This window comes from Candoia aspera, chromosome 5 (genome assembly GCF_035149785.1).
Source record: "Candoia aspera isolate rCanAsp1 chromosome 5, rCanAsp1.hap2, whole genome shotgun sequence".
In the NCBI taxonomy this organism is placed as follows: Eukaryota; Metazoa; Chordata; class Lepidosauria; order Squamata; family Boidae; genus Candoia; species Candoia aspera.
In genome coordinates, this window is record NC_086157.1 from 59,211,912 (window position 1) to 59,230,505 (window position 18,594).

At 39.7% G+C, this 18,594-nt stretch overlaps 1 protein-coding gene across 2 annotated transcripts; it reads right to left on the minus strand.

Annotated features, from left to right (window-relative positions):
- Positions 1 to 1,723: 1,723 nt before the first annotated feature.
- On the minus strand, positions 1,724 to 16,674 carry FAM3B (FAM3 metabolism regulating signaling molecule B). Of its 2 annotated transcripts, XM_063305333.1 has the most exons (8): positions 16,547 to 16,674; positions 12,354 to 12,497; positions 9,403 to 9,526; positions 8,967 to 9,025; positions 5,858 to 5,908; positions 3,583 to 3,670; positions 2,408 to 2,540; positions 1,724 to 1,883 (listed from the first exon to the last, which is right to left on the minus strand). In XM_063305333.1, exons 1-8 carry the CDS (start codon positions 16,572 to 16,574, stop codon positions 1,791 to 1,793), a joined length of 720 nt encoding a protein of 239 aa, XP_063161403.1. In that variant the 5' UTR covers positions 16,575 to 16,674; the 3' UTR covers positions 1,724 to 1,790. The 2 variants fall into 2 exon arrangements, with proteins under 2 accessions (XP_063161403.1, XP_063161404.1); XM_063305334.1 differs by lacking the exon at positions 12,354 to 12,497 and having other exon boundaries at positions 16,547 to 16,666.
- Between the last annotated feature and the right edge of the window lie 1,920 nt (positions 16,675 to 18,594).

Below are 18,594 nucleotides of genomic sequence, written 5' to 3' on the forward strand. Positions count from 1 at the left end.
CCCCTCCAGACACTGCTACCACCAATCCTATGGATAGTCACATTTAAATATTTAAGCATACTATGATGTCATGAAAGCTTCTTAACTAGGTGTGGGAATAGGATGGTAAAGTGGTAAGTTATTTTTTAAAAAACTAGCTTCATTCTTGATTTGATTGTTGATTGCTAAATTGGAGAAATGTCCTCTAAATGCACCTTAAAGATATTTCACTATTATTAAAGGTTATTTATTATTTATCACCCCTTACGATCCAGACTTTGTCTCATCCTTACCCCATCACTGAGGCCTCCTAGCTTCATATTCATCTGATCTGATGTTACAATGTTTTCCATCTTCTCCCAACACAAGCCTTGCTACAACCATGACTGCGGCACTTCAGCAGCAACCATGACATTGACACAGTCAGGCCTGGGATTTATCCCATTCCTACAAGCTGCTTGCTGCTGCAGTGTGCAAATCCATACTTTTCTGCCCTGGCAACTGCCTCTGAGATTTAATTTTCCAAAGAGAAAGTGGGGGCTCCCTCTGCAAAAGTTGGTAAATGATTCCTTCAAAATAATTGCTGTTTACTTGAATGTAGAGTAATGCAAATCCCATCACCGCTGTGATGTAAGCTCGACGCATTCTATACATGCACACCACGTCACAGTGCACATCAAAAGGGCAGAGCTTGCATTGCAATGGCACAATGCTGCTTTCATGATTTCCTCCCTTTGAGCTCCCCCCCACAGGTGCTTCTGCTGCTTCTGATGGAGCGCCAGAGAGACGAAGCATGAGAGAAACAGGGTGACTGAAAATGGAGAGAAAGAACAAGGCAGGAAGAAAGACGAGTGGGTGAGGGACTGCGTGCACACCGGGAAGAAAACCAGGACAGCAAAGAGTCTAAGGAACAGAGCAAGAGAGAGAAAGACAACTTGTGGGGCAGGGGTGGGGGGTGGGCGGTTCACTGCCTTATCGATGAAGCTAATAGTGGGTTTTGGGTAAATCAGGAAAGGCAGAAAGCCTCCACTTATCCCGCAGACCAGGTCCTGGCAGATGGCTAAACCCAGTGGCCCAACCATCTGTCAACACTCACCTCCTCTCCCAGACCCTGCTTGTGTTGGGAGAGCCGCTGGTGGACATTTTTCCCACCATCAGGAAATCCACTAATAACCTTCCTTAACTTGTCCCACAGGAAAGTTGTCAATTCCTGGTTTTGTTTCAAGGTAAAATAGAGATCCGGTATTTGGGACTGAGCAAATTACATCAGCGTACTTTTGTGCCATCCCACAGACTGGAGGCATATTAAACTGGGTGCATGGATGTGCCCCTTTCAGCTCTATTGAGCATTCTGGCACACACACGTACACACACACAAACACACACACACAAAGCAACTTTACAAACACACACTTGTCAGGCACTTCCTTGCTTCCAATATGTGATTCTTTTCTAAGTGACAGCATAAAACATCAAAGATGTTTTTCTGATTCACCTTTCCCAAGCCTGACCTATGTCAGATGTCTGAGACCATAATTTTCAAAATCCCAAACCAATTTGATTTATGGTGGCTGGAAATGATAGGTGTTACAGCCCAATACCCTGAAAGGAGAAAATGAAGCAGGTGCAGGGAGGCTTCTCCAATTATTTACTATTCATGATGAAAACCAATTCTGCAACTGAATCCAGCATTTCAAATTGATTTTATGTAGAGTATTATATTTGTCCACAGCTTTAGGCAGCCCATTTTAGGGCAGATAGTTCCGTATAAGGTAAGACGCAGTATACCACTTTGCCAATAGTTTTAGAATTCAGCTTGTTAGGTTTCTTGGAATACAGCCTTCAATCTGGATTTCAGCTGGCCAGCCATTGTATCGATTCTTACTATTGTCAGAATGAATTATCTGTTTGAAAAGATACATACAAATTGTAATTCAATGTATGACTTCGTAATACATTAAGAATGGAAATATTCTGTGATTTGCTAAACAAAGGATACAGAATGGCTTTAAAACACATCAGAAAATATATCTTTATGACAAATATATTAAATAAAACTCCCATACTGAGTGTTTCTGGGGAGACAGAGTTCCAGCACAGAACAGGGTTTTCCACACAGATTTTTAATTATTGATTTGTACAAAACAAAACAAAACAAAACAGCACGCCTGCTCTTCTAAGGAATATCATTGTTAATCCCAGCCACAGAGGAAAAAGGAGAATACTTTGGATGGGGAAATCTGGCCCTCATTGCTGGTGTGAGTTTGTCATTCTGTCTTAAAGCCTGATCTAAGTAAAACTCAATGGCAGTTAAGGGAACAGAAACAGATTATTTAAAAATCCTACTTTAATATTATTACCTCATCTATCACATGCTAAAATCACAGAATTACACTCTTTTGGAGTGATTAATTTAAATAATTCTTACCTTTTCCTTTTGTATGTTTTCTGGTAGTTTAAAACCTTTTGCAGCTAAAAAGACCCAGCCTGACCTAAACCTCAAATTCCATATTTCCTTACTTCCCAATTCTGCTATTGCCTTTTTCCCATCGTTCTGTAACCTGCAAGAGATAAGAGAATAACTTGATTGTGATCCCTCTGGGATTCAGACAGCACAAATCAGCAGCTACTGTGGACTATTCCTGTTTATATGCAATGGCAGAGCTGTCTTCTGATTATCTAGGGCCAGAAGCAAGTTTAGGCCAGCTTTCCCAAAACTGGCTCCCTCCGGACATGGCCATTATAGTTGAGAATTGTTAGAGTTGTGGTATCAACATGTATGCAGCGCGCCCAGCTTGGGAACATTGCTAAAATCAGTTCCAAATATTAGGATCTATAGTCCAGCATCAGATCTCAAGCGGACCTTCAGATTCAAGAAGGATGAATTCATGAAGGTCAAGAGCTTCACTCACCCTTAAAATTGTGCAAATGAGAAGAATTGCAAAGAATGCAACAAAAATATACAAGTTAAGAAATAATTTTTAATATTAAAACTTTTTACATAATGGAGTAGCAATATTAATAACACTGCCCAATTAAAATACTACAGTTGGTAAGCCTGTAGTGAATTGAGATGTAGTAGATGTATTAGTAAGTATCCATGTGGAATTTACTGATTATCAGTATTATTCAAAAATGGGAAGCCTTAGATATCCACTAATGCAATGGCTTTTGTCCTAACAACCAGGAAACACACTGAGACAAGGAACTGGTCTCTAATATTTATTGCTAGTACTTAACAGGAATCCTAACAAACTGAAGAAGCGTGGGGAAAACCCAGACATATAACCCCCAAGGGTTAAGGCGGTCCCGATCTGTGTCTCTTTGAATGGCTGAACAATTCATCAGTGCTACGCATGCGCTTGACAGTCTGGATGGGAGCCCCCTGCTCGCCATCCTTACTCATGACAGCTTTGTGGGAAAAAGGCAGTGTTCGAAGGATAAATTGTGACACATAAACAAGCTTCTAATTATGACAAAATATCCACAGCAATGCGTATTTGGCAAAACTGGTAAATTGAACTGATCATAAATTTATAATTTTTGTTATATGTATTTGTAAGTTTGTAAAGGCTGAGTAGAAGCCTAGATTTGCTTGCTTACTTTGTACTTCCATCATCAAGGGTGGCCATAAAGAGTAGAGATCCCAGGGGAGCCTTTTGAATAAAATCAGTCATTGGTCTAGAGAATTCTGTAGATGGAAATAAAGTTCCTTAAGGAAATCCCTTATAAATGAAGCATTTCCCACCAAAGCCTCGACTGTATTTCTTTCTGGGAAGAGGTGAGATCCAAGACATCTTGGATCAGCTTCCACAGATGGGAGGGCAATCTCCCCTTTCTCTTATACCCCCTCTAGTGCTCCAGATAATTTGGGGACTCTCTAAATTAGGGATGGGCGGGAGGCCTTGTTTTCATAGATTTTCAGTACAAACAGCAGTGACAAAAAAAGACAAAAGATGTGTGGCAATGTCTTAATGCAATCCCCAGCCTTTGGTACTTACTATACATCCCAAAGTAGGACCTAAGTCCATAACTCATAGGTTTGTGATATCACAATCCATGTTTTGTCATTTGCTTCTCCCTTTCCTCCCCCACAGATGCTTATGCTCATTTTATTATTTATTTATTTATTTATAAATCATATTTACATGGCTGCCCATCTCCCAGAACAAGACTCTGGGTGGTGTGCAATAAAACCATAAAATAAAAATATTAAAACACGATACTGTTAAAACCATTGAGGTTATAATTTAAAAAGGCTAGGTGAGGTCATTAGGTATTATGAACAGTGGAGCTACTTCAGCAGATCACCATTGAGACCCCCAGGCCTGTTGACCCAGCCAAGTTTTGTTGACCTTGGAGCCTTTTCTAGCTAGGATTACTTAAAAGTAGAGTTTCCTGCCACTGTGAGCTGATAAAAACATGAACACTGTACTGTAAGCTTTAAAACAGGCAGATCAGAGTTTTAAAAAATGCTGCTTCACTCACTTTGACATCTTCAGCCAACCCAGAATGTTAAATGTAATTTTACAGGGAGTAAAAATTCAAGATGATGGGCAGAATTGAAGCCTTGCTCTTTTTATCATGTTTGCACACATAAATGTCAAAGAGGGCAAACGTTTTGATCATGGGGTCATAGCCACCACCTTGACTTTTTTTTATCTCCCCCACCACCCATGGATACCCCAGCTTGGCCACCAAAATGTTGTGTGCTCCTGTTCTAAACAGTGGAAAGCTATGGGTAATTTAAAACAGCAACAACAACTTTATATTGATAGAGAAATCCCCTTCCATGAAGAAATAGGAACATTTTAGTCCAAGTCTTTTCCACTGAAGGTAAAGGAGCAATACAGAGGACATACTTTTTAAACACAGAATTTCAGTTGATTATCCAAACAACTGCCAGTTAAACTTAGAATGGTTTAAACTGTCTACTCAGAATCACTGCAATATTCTGTCCTTCCTCACTTTTGTCTCTTCCAACATTTTGAGACTGATATCTATCAGGGTAGAAAATAATGGTTATGCACTCCACTAAAAATGACATTTTTTTAATGACTAGTTGTGCTATACTATCATAAAATAGTTCTCACGTCTTTTTCACAAATAGACAGGCCAAACAACACAGGGCAAGTGGACAGTAGCTAGCATATTTACTGCAGACATGGTTACAAATTGGGCTGTCAAATCAATTTATTTCCACTGAGCATACCTGAACTCTGGCCAGTTTTACATCTGTATTGTAGGAGAGAATCCTATTTGGTCACTTTTATAATCTCATCTACTCATTTTTATAGTATGTAAAGAAAACTTGAGTGGGCTTGATTTCCACTGCTTTGTAAGCCCCATACTGGCATTTATTTGAACATGTGAAAAGAGCTCCTATCCAAATGTACAGTTACGAGAAAAGAATGGGCAGTGAATGCCCTTCTCTTTTTCCCCTCAGAGCTCCTCAATGGAGCTGACATTAGCTCTCAAAGTACACCCAGAAAGCTGGTTTAACATGTTTTCTTCTGGTCTGTGAGAAGGCAAAAAAGAATGCCAGGAAAATTTGCTTGGCCCAGTCATCTGTTCTACTTTGCCTCGGTAATGAGGCCAGCGTAGCAATTGGTCAATTTCTGTACGGTAGGCAAAAAAACATCAGCTAATCACTTTCCTATAGGGAAAACACAAACAGTTCACAAGTCAGTGAAGATGATGTCATTTGGATCCCCTGAGAAATCCCGCAGGTTAGTTACATGGTCAGGAAACACTCAGGAAATATCCATGACCGCGACCAAAGTGCATTGTTGCAGAGACAATACATGCTATGTGCGTTATGCGAATGTACTTGATCCAGAGATATTGTACTGATGCTGAACATGAGCTAGCTTCTTACCTCCTTCCCACATGTCAAAATATTGTGTCACAACAACTTTTCCAGTGTTATCTAAACAAAACAAAACAAAATATATATTCAAAACTGGTGAGAAATACATAGAATAGAAAACTATTTTGGTGTTACATTCAAAAAGCTGCCAACCAGATATTTATATGACCTATATGAGCTAGTAGGGAGCCTTAATGAGACGTTGTTCAATTCCTGTGATTGCAAAGTATTGATTTTGCTCATCTTCTCTCATGCCCCGCTTGGCCTCAATAATGAAAAGGTTCCACAGATCTATACAGTATGCCTAGAATGCACTTGGCACTGTTATTATTTATAAAATATAAATCCTGCCTTTGATCAACAGACTTCCAAGGGCAGCTCACAATAGTAGTACAATCACCAGAAAAAAGGTTTAATTTTTTTTATGTCCAATATTCATGCAGCATGATACATAAAACAATTTATAATAACATTTTGAGAATGAGAAAATCTGCTCAAACATCATTCCAATACACAACACAGGCACACATAAATGTATATACATATACATAGAGGAAGAGAAGCACCCGTATAGCTAGCACGATGACGACCCTAAAATGACAAAATATGCATCATGATGTCATAATGACCTATTCACCTTTTCGTACTTGTGTCATGATATCTCCGATAAGTATATAAGGGGTAGACTTTGCATTATGATATATCTTTTGTCACTTGTTCCCTGCCCCTTGTTCTTCCATGGATGCCCATGGATTTATATTATACAGCACAGTTTAGAAAGCTGGATGAGTCTCTATAAAGACAAATGGACACATAATTGCATAAGCAAGGTTTTGACTGGGACATCTTGATTGTTTTCTTGCACTTCTTTTACATTTACAGGTAGTCCCCGGTTAATGATGGTAATTGGAACTGGAATTTCCATCACCAAGTGATGTGGTCGTAAAGCGCAACATCACTTGATCACATCATTTAGCGACAGCAATCTCAGTGGTCCCTGTTACTGTCATTGAGGAAGGATCACAGGTCATTAAGCAAGGACCTCCTTGAAATTTTCTGCTGGCTTCCAACAACCGAAGTAAGTGGGGAAGCTAGCAGGAAGTTGCATGTTCCAGGCAGCTCACAAGCATGCCAGCAGGCAGGTAAGTGGCTGCTGCCAGGTGGGGGAGGTGCGCAAGGGTGCGTGGGTGGCCAGTAAGGTACAGCACAGGTGCGGCAGGGTTGGCTGTTGACAGGTGGGGGAGGGTGCATGAGAATGCATGGGTTGCCAGTGAGGGACAAGCGTGGTGGGGTTGGAGGTGGCTGCTGCCACATGGGAGAGACTTACCTTACCACTTGTGACCTTCCCTGCCAGCTTCCCCATTGACTTTGCTTGTGGGAAGCTGGCAGGGGAAGGTTGCAAATGGTGACCACATGATCATGGGGCGCTGCAAATAGTTGTAAGTGGCAGCTGGTTGCCAAGTACCCAGATCACAATCATGTACCGCGGGGGTGCTGGGACAGCCAGACCTTTGAGGACCGGTCATAAGTACCACTCGTTCAGTGCCATCGTAAATTTGAATGGTCGCTGAATGAGTTTTAACCAAGGACTATCTGTATTTAAAGTAGGGCCTAGCAGATAGATAGATAGATAGATAGATAGATAGATAGATAGATAGATAGATAGACAGACAGACAGACAGACAGACAGACAGACAGACAGACAGAGATAAATATATCTATTTATTTATCTTTCAAATTTTGCTACTGCCCATCGCCCCCAAAAGAGGGACTCTGAGCGGTTTACAATAAAACTAATACTATAATAATAAACAATTAAAATCCTATAAAAATAAGTCAGTTTACAAATATAAAATACAACATAAATAAATATAAAATCCAAGAGGCTATAAACATTCTAATCTGGTAGGAGGGGTTCTAAGGCATAAGCCACCCCCATGAATGGCTACCCACCTTCCCATCCCAAGCAAGACTATGTTGAGTTTTGTAAATACCAATACAGGATCTATTTTCCATGATAAGCTGTTTGTAGGTAAAGGTAAAGCTTTCCCTTGACATTAAGTCCAGTCGTGTCCGACTCTAGGGGGTGGTGCTCATCTCTGTTTCAAAGCCGAAGAGCCGGCGTTTGTCCATAGACACTTCCGTGGTCATGTGGCCGGCGTGACTAAAAGGAACACCATTACCTGCCTGCCGAAGCGGTACCTATTAATCTACTCACATTGGCATGTTTTTGAACTGCTAGGTTGGCAGGAGCTGGGACTAGCAACGGGAGCTCACCCCGTCACGCAGATTCGAGCCGCCGACCTTCCTATCGGCAAGCTCAGCAGCTCAGCGGTTTAACCCGCAGCGCCACCGTGTCCTGTTTGTACTTTATAATTAATTCCAAAATCTTATTCTAAAAGTTTCAATATTCCAATTTCATTTTGACCCTTAGTCCATTTATAACTTTCTAGGATAAAAATCTTATTTAGCTTTTTGCTGTCCATTTCAGGTTCCTTAAATTCTTAAGCTTACAATTAAAGTTTTCTTTCATTCAGGATTAAAGGCAGCCTCACCCAGCTTTTCAAACTTGTCATTCCAAAGGTCTCTAACAGCTTAGAAGTAGTTAATAAGCAATTTCCAAAAGTGATTAGAAAGTGAGGTTTGTGAATTTAGTGTCCTTTAAAGGTCTCTGTGACCAAGATGGCTAAACCCATTGTCTCCCAGTGCTCAAACCCACGGAAAACCACTGTCCTGCGGTCTCCTTGTGGGGAGCAGCTGTCTGGAGCACACGTGGGAATCTCCTGTCCTCTCCTTAGCTGGAGGGCTTCCAAGGAACTGGTCTACTCACTGATTCCTTGGTCTTTTCTGCAGTCATCAGCTCTACTTTCAGCAAGCCGGCTTCAGTTTGCCATACTTCTCTTGGAAGCCTTAGCAGTTTTTCCCCCCCCAAAATTAAAACATATACGTGTTTATTCAATGGTATCTGAGGGAAGGATATCTTTCTTCTTCACGAAATCCCTTTGTACCTCTCACATCTCCTCTAGAAGGCTGCGAGTTTGGGAGACGAAGAAAATGTGTGCTAGAGACAGCTTGCATGAAATTGGTTATACCTACAGGGTTATGGGTTTTTACTTACAGTCTAAAATGGCAATATTTATTCCTCTTCCAGCATTTCCTTGTTGTTGACTTATGAGTCTGAAATTGAAATAAATATAAAGTATCAATATAGGATAAGCCTTTTCCATGAAGTTAATTATTGTGTGCCTTAATATTTTAGGTGATTATTTTAATAGGAAGCTGGAAGCCTCAGAGCCACATGAATTTAAGGAATGGCTTTGTCATGAAGGGCTTGGCTAGATATAATCCTCGTAACTTTTTAAAGCTATGGTTTGATAATCAATGGTGAATTGTGGAATCACATAGTTCTACCTCCTATCTCCTTCTTTCTGGAGAGCTGGGATTTTATCTTCCAGATTTTATAGTGAGCATGGCTACTTTTGTAAGTCTCAGTGATACTGAATGTCAAAATATGCTCAAGTATGTTGAATGCCAACATGGCCTTAAATACTTACAGTTCATCTTCAAAACACATTTTGGGAAATCTCTCTTTCCCACCTCCACTGAGTATGCGATAAGCATAGCTCCCAGGCAAACATGGAGACCAGTGGTCACATTTCTGTCTTTTGGGGGATGGCACTATAATGGACAACAGAGTAGTCGTCTTTGAGACCACACACTGGTAATTAAATCTTAGTATCTATAAACAAGAGATTAATTTCTTTAAGCAATATCTGTTCATTTTATCATCATTATTGTAGATCTTTTTGAAAAGCCTCTTTGGTCAGGATCTTGACAAAATGATGATTATGTTTAATTTTTTATTGGTGAAATGTAACAAACAACTACAACAACAAATATATTGGTGATTGAGCAGTAAAAATCACATATATTATAAACATAAAGAAGAAATGGAAAAAAAAACTTTATTAATAAAAATAAATAGAAATATCATCATCCAAGATATCTGAGAAGATATTCCCTATACTAGGGAACCTCTAGTACGAGAAGATGAAATTAGGTCAGTTCTCCAGACATTGTTGGAAAGCTGTAGGAAATAATGAAATATCTACAGAAATATAGCAGAAATATAGCAAGCAATAGAAGAATCAGTAAGGGTTTGAACCAAACCGTGCCAGAAAATCTGGAAAACAACACAGTTGTCAACAGATTGGAAGAGGTCAGTCTACATACCAATACTAAAGAAAGAAAACTTAACAGAATGTGCAAACTATGACACAGTATTCTTAATTTCACATGCTAGCAAAATAATGCTTAGGATCATCCAACATGTATTAGAGTCCCACATGGAAAAGGAGAATCCAGATGTTCAAGCCAGCTTTAGAAAAGGCTGAGAAACGAGATACATAATTGTTGATGTACACTGGATAACTGAGAAAGCCAAAGAATATCAAAAAGAAGTCAATGTGTGCTTCTTTGATTGTGTCAGCCATGTCAAACCATGGAACATCCTTAGGAAAATGGGAATCCCAGAACCTCTCATTTCTCCTGATGAAAAACCTACACACAAGTCAAGAAGCCACTGTCAGGACAGAATATGGTGGAAAAGACTGGTTCCAGGTTGGCAAACAAATGAGACAAGGTTGTATATTCCCTCTTCCATTATTCAACCAATTTGCTGAATATATATTAAGGGAAGCTAGATTGGAAGTTGAGCATGTTTTTAAAACTGGAGGAAGAAACATCAATAACCTGTGTTATGTTGATGACTCTACTCTGAAAATGCAAATGATCTGGAAACTCTAGTAATTAAAGTCAGGGAGCACAGTGGAAAAAATAGGATTATGATTAAATATAAAAAAGACAAAACTAATAACAACAGGTACAGATGTCACCCTTGAAAAGATAATGAAGATACCTTCAGTGCCTCTTAGGATATACTATAAACATTAAAGGAACCAGTAGTCAAGAAATACACCACAGACTAGCACTGTATTAAGTAGTACTGAAAGTCTTGGAAAAGGTATTGCGATGCCATGGTATGTCTATATCGATAAAGACTGAATAACTTATTGACAAAGAACTGTGCAGGCAATGGTTTTCCCTGTGCTACTCTATGGAAGTGAACGTTGGATTTGAAGAAGCAAGACAGAAAAAGTATTAGTGCTTTGAACTTGGTATTGGAGAAGACTTTAAAGTTAGATAACTTTTATTCTTGTTTCAGACTGTGTTTCAGAGCACATCATTTCTCTGTGAAACTGTCCTGTTAGTCACAGTATTAATTCGGAATACCCAACATTGCCATCTTGTGGTGTGTGCCAAGCCTTTTATTTTTAGACTTTTCTTGTAAAATTTCTAGCTGCTCTTTTCTCATGATCTATCAGTATCTCTTTTGATTCTGAATAGTTGCATTTGTCTATTGACATTCTTAAAAATGATGTTTCAATTTAAACTTTTTGTATATAAATTGATTTATTTCATTTACTGTTATCCTTTTACCTTCCTTAGTAATCAATGTGTTTCAACTGCTATCTACTCTCCATTTCTTATGTATTCATGCTGTATCTCAGCTGCAAAAATCCAGATAGCCACTGGATGATACCGCAGAGATGGAGCTTTAACTGCACTGCTTCAGCTGTCATCTTGATTTTTTTTTTTTACTATACTTGAGGACATCCCTATTTTTTATTTATAAAGACAATATTAGTCAGTGGAATCCCCAGGCAGCCATGATTCAGCTGGTTGCTGGAACAATTGCATCAACTACTTATCTTTCTAAATGTTCTTAATAAATTCACTTGGTGATTCTAGAAATACAAGCTATTGGTGTATAGGTTAGTTTATGTACTTCACCTTTTAACACACTCAGTGTAGAACAAACATACACATAGCCACAGAAGTATCTTTTCTCAGTTTTTTAGACCATGACTACAATTCAGTCCACAGCTCACCGTACTGAAATCACGTAGTAGGGGTGTCCCAGGGGTTGTTAAAAATTCAATATGTACAATCAAAGCCCCATTACTTTTTTACAAATGTTGCACACACAATGCATGTAAAAAATGGGTGGGGCTTTGATTGCGTGGTCACAGTAATCAACTTGACTTTTTTTTACCACCACCACCCATGCCCCACGAATGCTCCTAATACAAAATCCAAACATACTGTATTTCATTCTTTGGATTTGGGTGGATATTTACATTGCAAGCTGTGTTTACTAAGAAGTGTAAGTTTTCCTTATACTCCTTAGTAAACACAGGTGGGTAAAGCTATGCACTATGTCAATAGATCTGCTTGCTTTAACTAAACTTGAACTGGATATGTGGGCAGACAATGGCCAGAGGCTTCAGAAACCAAAGGAGACAAAGTGCACGAGTCTACATTAACCCATAGTCCAGCCATCCACATGTGGGACAGCATACAAGCAGACAGACATTCTTCGGCAGATACAAAAATGAAGACTCCATGCATCTTAAACATACGTGTTGGAAATGCAATCACATACTAAAAATTTTTGGCTTTTCTGGAAAGTTCTGAAGTTGTTCAAATGTTGATGCCAGTGAGTCTTCAGGTATGAAATATGCCAATAATGACCCCAAATACCAAGCACAGAGAGATGCAATGATAAATCCTCCAAATTTCATAAAATCTGAAAAAATAGAACAAAGCACATAAGAAAATATAAATAGGACAAGAAGAAAAAAATGGCAAGTATTTAACTCACTGATGCATGAATGTATCAAATGATATGTAACTTAGATTATTATTGCTATACTGATCTGTAAGCAGAGAGAGCATAAAATAGCTTAAAATATTTAATTTTCTGGGGCCCTTTGGGAAAAAGCATGAGCTGTGCTGAGCCTTGGGGAAGTAGGGTGGGAAGTGTTTCTCCCTGGCTGCACCTGTTTTTCCCAAGCACAGATAGCAACCCGTTTCATTGCCTCACACCCACAGATGTGGAAATAACGGCACCAAGTGTGGGTAGGTCATATATTGGGTACATGTACATCTCAGCATGCCACATCTTTCTCTGATGTGGGTATGCTTGGACCAAATTAAGAGCACCTATGTTAAAACCCAAAGAGGTTATTTAGCAGCTTGAGAATTCAGGGCCGTTTTCTCCTTTGAACATGTCTCCCTAGCTTTCTATCTCCTATTCCTCTGAGGGGCCAAGATTGTTACACTGTCCACACTTCCCCCCCAACTATCCCTTGAAGATGACCCACTAACCATTCTTTAAAGACAGGGCTGTGTGTCACAGCCTTTGCCTCATCCCTAACACACAGCTTGGTCCACCTAACGTTTGCATTTATCTGATCCAATGTTAAAAGTTATTCTCCACCATGTCCCTACAGAAGTCTTGTTATAAGCATGATTTATGATGCTTCAGCCACTATGATATGGTCAGAAACAGATCTCCCCAATTCCTATTGGCTACTTTTGGCTACTATAAGCATCTATACCCCCGCCCCATCTCTGGTTGCTGGCAACTTCTCTGGGCTTGATCAGCAAGACTGATCAGACGAGATATCTGGCCACCTTTAATGCCAGACTGGCAATTCGCAAAGCACCACAACGGAATTACTGCAGGATCCTTATCCACATAAAACTGGGAGTCTCGTGTGGCAGAATGATGCTGGCTGAAGTTGGGGGGGGGGACCTATCTGTTGTTTGGAGACTACACGAGAGAGACTGTGTGTGTAAGAGAGAAAAGCAAAGCAGAAAAGAACAGGCTCAGTTGAGGCAGAAAGACAAGCAACTGAGAAAGGGGAGTGAACAATGAAGAGATAAGGATGAGTGTGAGAAACAACCAACAAGAGTGAACAAGAGAGGAACAGAGAAGGAAAGTGAGAAGACAGTGGGGAAGAGAGACAGGTGAACACAAGGCAGAGACTAGCAGGTGAGAGCCAGAGAGACCAATATGGGGAGTCAGAGACAAAAAGCCAGAGTAAGATCAAGGGAGAGACAGATGAGCCAGTGAAAAAGACTGAGGCAGGGAGAGAGCATGGGAGACGGAATGAGAGAGAAACTCTGCCTACTGTCTGTGAGCTGGTTGTGGCTGCAGGGCCAGATCCATGGGTGAGGTGGGGTTTCCTGATGTAGCAGGAGGAGTGGAAGGCCTCGCTTCCCCAGAGCAGTTTCTGACAGATAGCTAAATGCACAGGCCTAGCCACCTGTTAAAACTCGCCTACTTGCCTCAGCCCCAGTTCTACATTAGAGGCAGCAACTGCTGCTTGTTTTGTTCCACCAGCAGGAAATCCACCTATTCCTTTTCTTCATTTGTTCCACATTAAAGTATCAGAGCAACACCACTTACTAGACCCATTGCTGCATCAGAGTAGAGACAGAGAAAATGATGCAGGCATTCTTTTTTGCCACCTCATAGACTGTAGCAGTGTTTCTCAACCTTGGCAACTTTTCAGACGTGTGGACTTCAACTCCCAAAATTCCCCAGCCAGTCTCTCTCTTGTGGTCTCCAAACACTGGACTGGAGGGAAGCACATTAAAGCAATTGCATGGATGTGTGCTACGTGGTTGTGGTATTGCTTCAAAGTATTCTGGATATATGTAATCATTTGAAAATCTTTTGATCCACTTACTTGCCCAAGGGGGGGGGGGGAGTGAACCAGAACTAAAGTGTTTTGTACATGTTTCTTCCTGATGAAAGCTAAATTCCCTTCTATTTTCCCTTTTTAATTCACCATTTAAAACCATTTGCCATCAGAGGTGGCTTCAGCAGGAATTAGAGAACAGTGGGAATCATTGTAATATTTCTGAGAAATCTTCAATAACATTGTTAAAAGACAGAGTGGAGTTATTAATCCAGTATTTCACACTTTGGGGAGCAAGAGATTCATTCTGGAAAATGCAAGGGGGCAAACTATACATAAAATAGGGCTAGGAAAACTATGGATGGCACATGGCCCCTGAAGCATCAAAGGTTTGCCATCAACATTTTGCTGCAAGATGTGGGGCAGTGCAATTTTTGCCTGATTTGCAGATGGTGGTCCCTGTAACCATGATGATGTCTCACTTACATACATGTATCACAATGTGCTGCACCTACATACACATATCACAATGTCTGATACAAGAACCAACTTATATCATTTGCATGAGGATATAATCATACATGTATCCTCATTTGCTCCCCCTCCCCTTGCCTTGAAAGGGCTGGAATAAGATTAGAAATGGGAGTGTGATATCCCCATGAGGAAAATGGTCCTATTGCTACTCTTAAAAGCCACCACAATCCGGACAAAAAGACACCATTTTCAGCCCTACCCTTCTGATGAAGTTGAACCCTGAACTAGTAGGAAGTTGCCAATCCCTGCTGTCAGGATTATAACAGCTAGCAAACAAGGGAACTATTGAATGCTTTTAAGCCTCGGGAGGGAATACTGCAGCATAAATCAAAATCAACAGTTATACATTTATTCTGAAAACTAATAAGTCATTTTTTATCTATTGAGCATGACAAATTATATACATTGATGTGTAATACATGTCATTCTACAAAATAGCCATTCTGGCTGCACAGTATCTTATTAATATCTTAAAGCAAACAATAATCTGGACTTTGAACTCTAGCATTAAAAACCTGTAACCTTAGAAAGTTATATTGCAGGAGAGTATTATAATATTAAGTTCTATTTAACAGACCATGGACAACCTGCATACAGTATTACAAGCCCTACCCTTCCTTTCTCTCTCTCTGTTTTTTAGCTCTCGTTAAAACACACACATACTATCAATCCTATCACCTTTAATTTAGCATTCAACATTTTACAACAGCTTTCATGATCTAGTGCCCTCCTTGAACTATAGGTCCTATCATCCACAGTGAACATGCTCGATCCAGAATATATACTCAGCCTCCTCAAATGTGATTGTGTACTAGACACATCTCTACAGAGGGATTGCATTTATTTCCAATTTATTCTGCACTGCACAATTACTCTAAGGCCCTACCAAACAGGATTCATTGGCTTAAAATATTTTGTTCTGCGGTGGAGGAATAGTAGAAATTGACAATTAGGAGTTATTATGCAACCGGATGCCTGGATAAATTCTGGAATGTAAAATAAGGCACTGGTATGTACTTCTCTAGCCTTTCTTCTGTGCTATGTAACCAAGCTTATGAAGTAAAGTTACTATATTTTGTTAGACATAGGAGACATGGTGAAATAAGTAAGAAGTAATTTCTATACTACTGAAAAATACTATTTTGAGATGTGGAGTAAGGCCTATAAACTCCCCTTTCTTGATCTTACAAAAGTTGCCATGATAAAAATCAGAGAATCTCTTTTTGAAACAGAGGAACATCTTACAATCATAAACAAAAGCCATGACAGAATATATTAGAACTGTTTCTCTGTCACACACTCAATACTCACAGAGACAGGCTATCTTTTCTGAATCTGAGAAAAGACCAGGCTGCCCACCATAGGCCCTACTTCTAGGTCCTCAGCTGAGTGTAGCTGCTTTGAATTGAGAGAGAAAAGTTTTGTACCTACCCTGTCACATATCCAACATATTAACAAACATGGAGGGAAGGGCCCACTGAAGCCCTATTATCAAAAAAATCAAAACAGCAACCAAAGTCAGCTCGGTTAGGAATGCTGATTGGAAAAACAAGAAGAAAAGGAAAAAGCTAAGTTGGGAAACGGGACAGAATGGGATGTAAAGAATACTCACTCCTGCAGCTGATCCACATCAGCATCATTTCTGCAAATTTGTAGGACTCTCCAAAACTGCCCTCAGCCAGCTGCAAAGCTTGAGGGCAACTTCAGCCCACTACATAAATGTTTTTTTCTTCTAGCTGGAGGGAAAGAGCTGCATATGATTGCTCTACCTGCCTGTTGTGCCACACCCTAAGTGACAACAGGGTGAGCAAAGGGAGGGCAGGTCTTCTGGAGCAGTGAAGAAGGAAGTTGGTTGATGGAAAAGGAGCCACCTGAACATTAAGCAATCAGCTAGCTGGGGAGCTTTTAAACATTTCCTGCCAACCAAGTGTGAGGGGGTTGGGGGGGGCAGGTAAAGAAAAACCCTTGTACGTGCCTCAAACTCATGAGAGAAAAAAAAGGGAGTTAGCCACAGGTGGGTGACCGGACCCTGAACCCGTGGGGCTGAGGATATGCGTGTCAGATAGAGCCGTTTAGGTTAGGAATTTATAGCTGATTGTGTAGAGTAGCTGGCGTCTACAAAGAGGTGTTTGAGTGGGATTAGCCTTTGAAAGGAGGAAGAGATAAGGATGGCAGAATCATCCCGGACACATAAACACATAAACCTAGTAACTAACTCAAGAATGCTTGGGAAACAGGAAGATTGTGAGCTGAGCCCTCGAAAGAGGGGGAGGACAGTTAGGGTATAAAGGTTTTGAGCTAGCTTTGTTTTTGGTTCTTTCCTGCACCTGCATGGAGGGAACCTGCCTTTGCAAATGCGTTACAAATAAACTCTTTTCTCTGCATCATCGAACCTTGTGGATTGAAATTCTTTTGGGAGTGTTTTTCCCGCTGACACAAGTGTTCACCTGTCCTACCTGGGAAACAAGTTCTAAAGTAAACTTAGTAAATAAGGAGAGAAACTGTGGCACTTCAATTGTTTGTAAAGAAGTGCCAGCTGGTATGACAGGGCTTTTGGGCCTTCAGGTTGTTGGCTTCTGGCTTGCATCTTAGGAAGCTTTTTCTTAAGAAGCTTTTTCTTCCTCCTGCCAGCAAAAAACTACTATGTGTAAACCCATATAAAGTTAGGTCTGATGATGATGATGATGATTTCTCTGGCTTCTATGCCATTGCACTTTTTCTTTGAAGACATTGGACAATGTATTTTTCTTCTCTCTTAACAAGTAATTTTTAAAAACCCAGAGAAAAGCATAATTATAAGACAGGATTGTTAATGTAACATTTTCACAAAACTCAGCTAATTTATTATAGCATTTATGACATTTATTTATGCTATTTGTATCTTATTTTGAGACTAAACCCGCCTTTAGGACATGAAATCATTTCCTCAATTTCCAAAAAAAAAAAAGAAAACAGAAATGTAGCCATTAAATGAAATAAATATAACTTGTTAATAAAATAAACACCCTTTTCAATATTATACTTCTTGCATTGAATTCTCTGCCAGAATTCCAAAGAGCACTGTGGTTTTACTACTACATTCCTAAACTACTTATATAAATGATTATCCTGTGCTACAGATTTCTGATTTCTTCTTTAGCTACCATACTGGCATTCCCCACACCCCCTGCTTTTGAGCTACCAACCAACATGCTTCAATAAACCACAGTTTATTGAAGGCTATTTACAGTAAATGTGATAGATAAATAAGCAAGCAAGAATACTGTTTTTGTAGTTTTGCAACATATGCTTACCTAAAATAAAAATGATTAGTTTAATGGTAGTTAGGACCTCATAGTTTCCTCTATATTATTAATGTTTCAGTTCCAGCAGATTCATTTGAAAGTACTTTTTGTTTTCTTGTTTTTGTAGTTCTAAACTCCCTATGATTGGGGTGTGAGGATAAGTAAACTCTTAACTGAATACAGTAACAAAAATAATTTCTGTTTGGGAGAGTGTGTAAGATTGTCACCTCATGCACAGTAACTCAAATTCTGGTTTTAGTGTCACAGATTTTGATTAAGACAAATTTGGGGTTTATCCTGCTGTTATAATAGCTGTAGTATATTTTCAAGCATTTATGTGGAGGACAACAGTTCAACATGTGAAAATAAACATTTA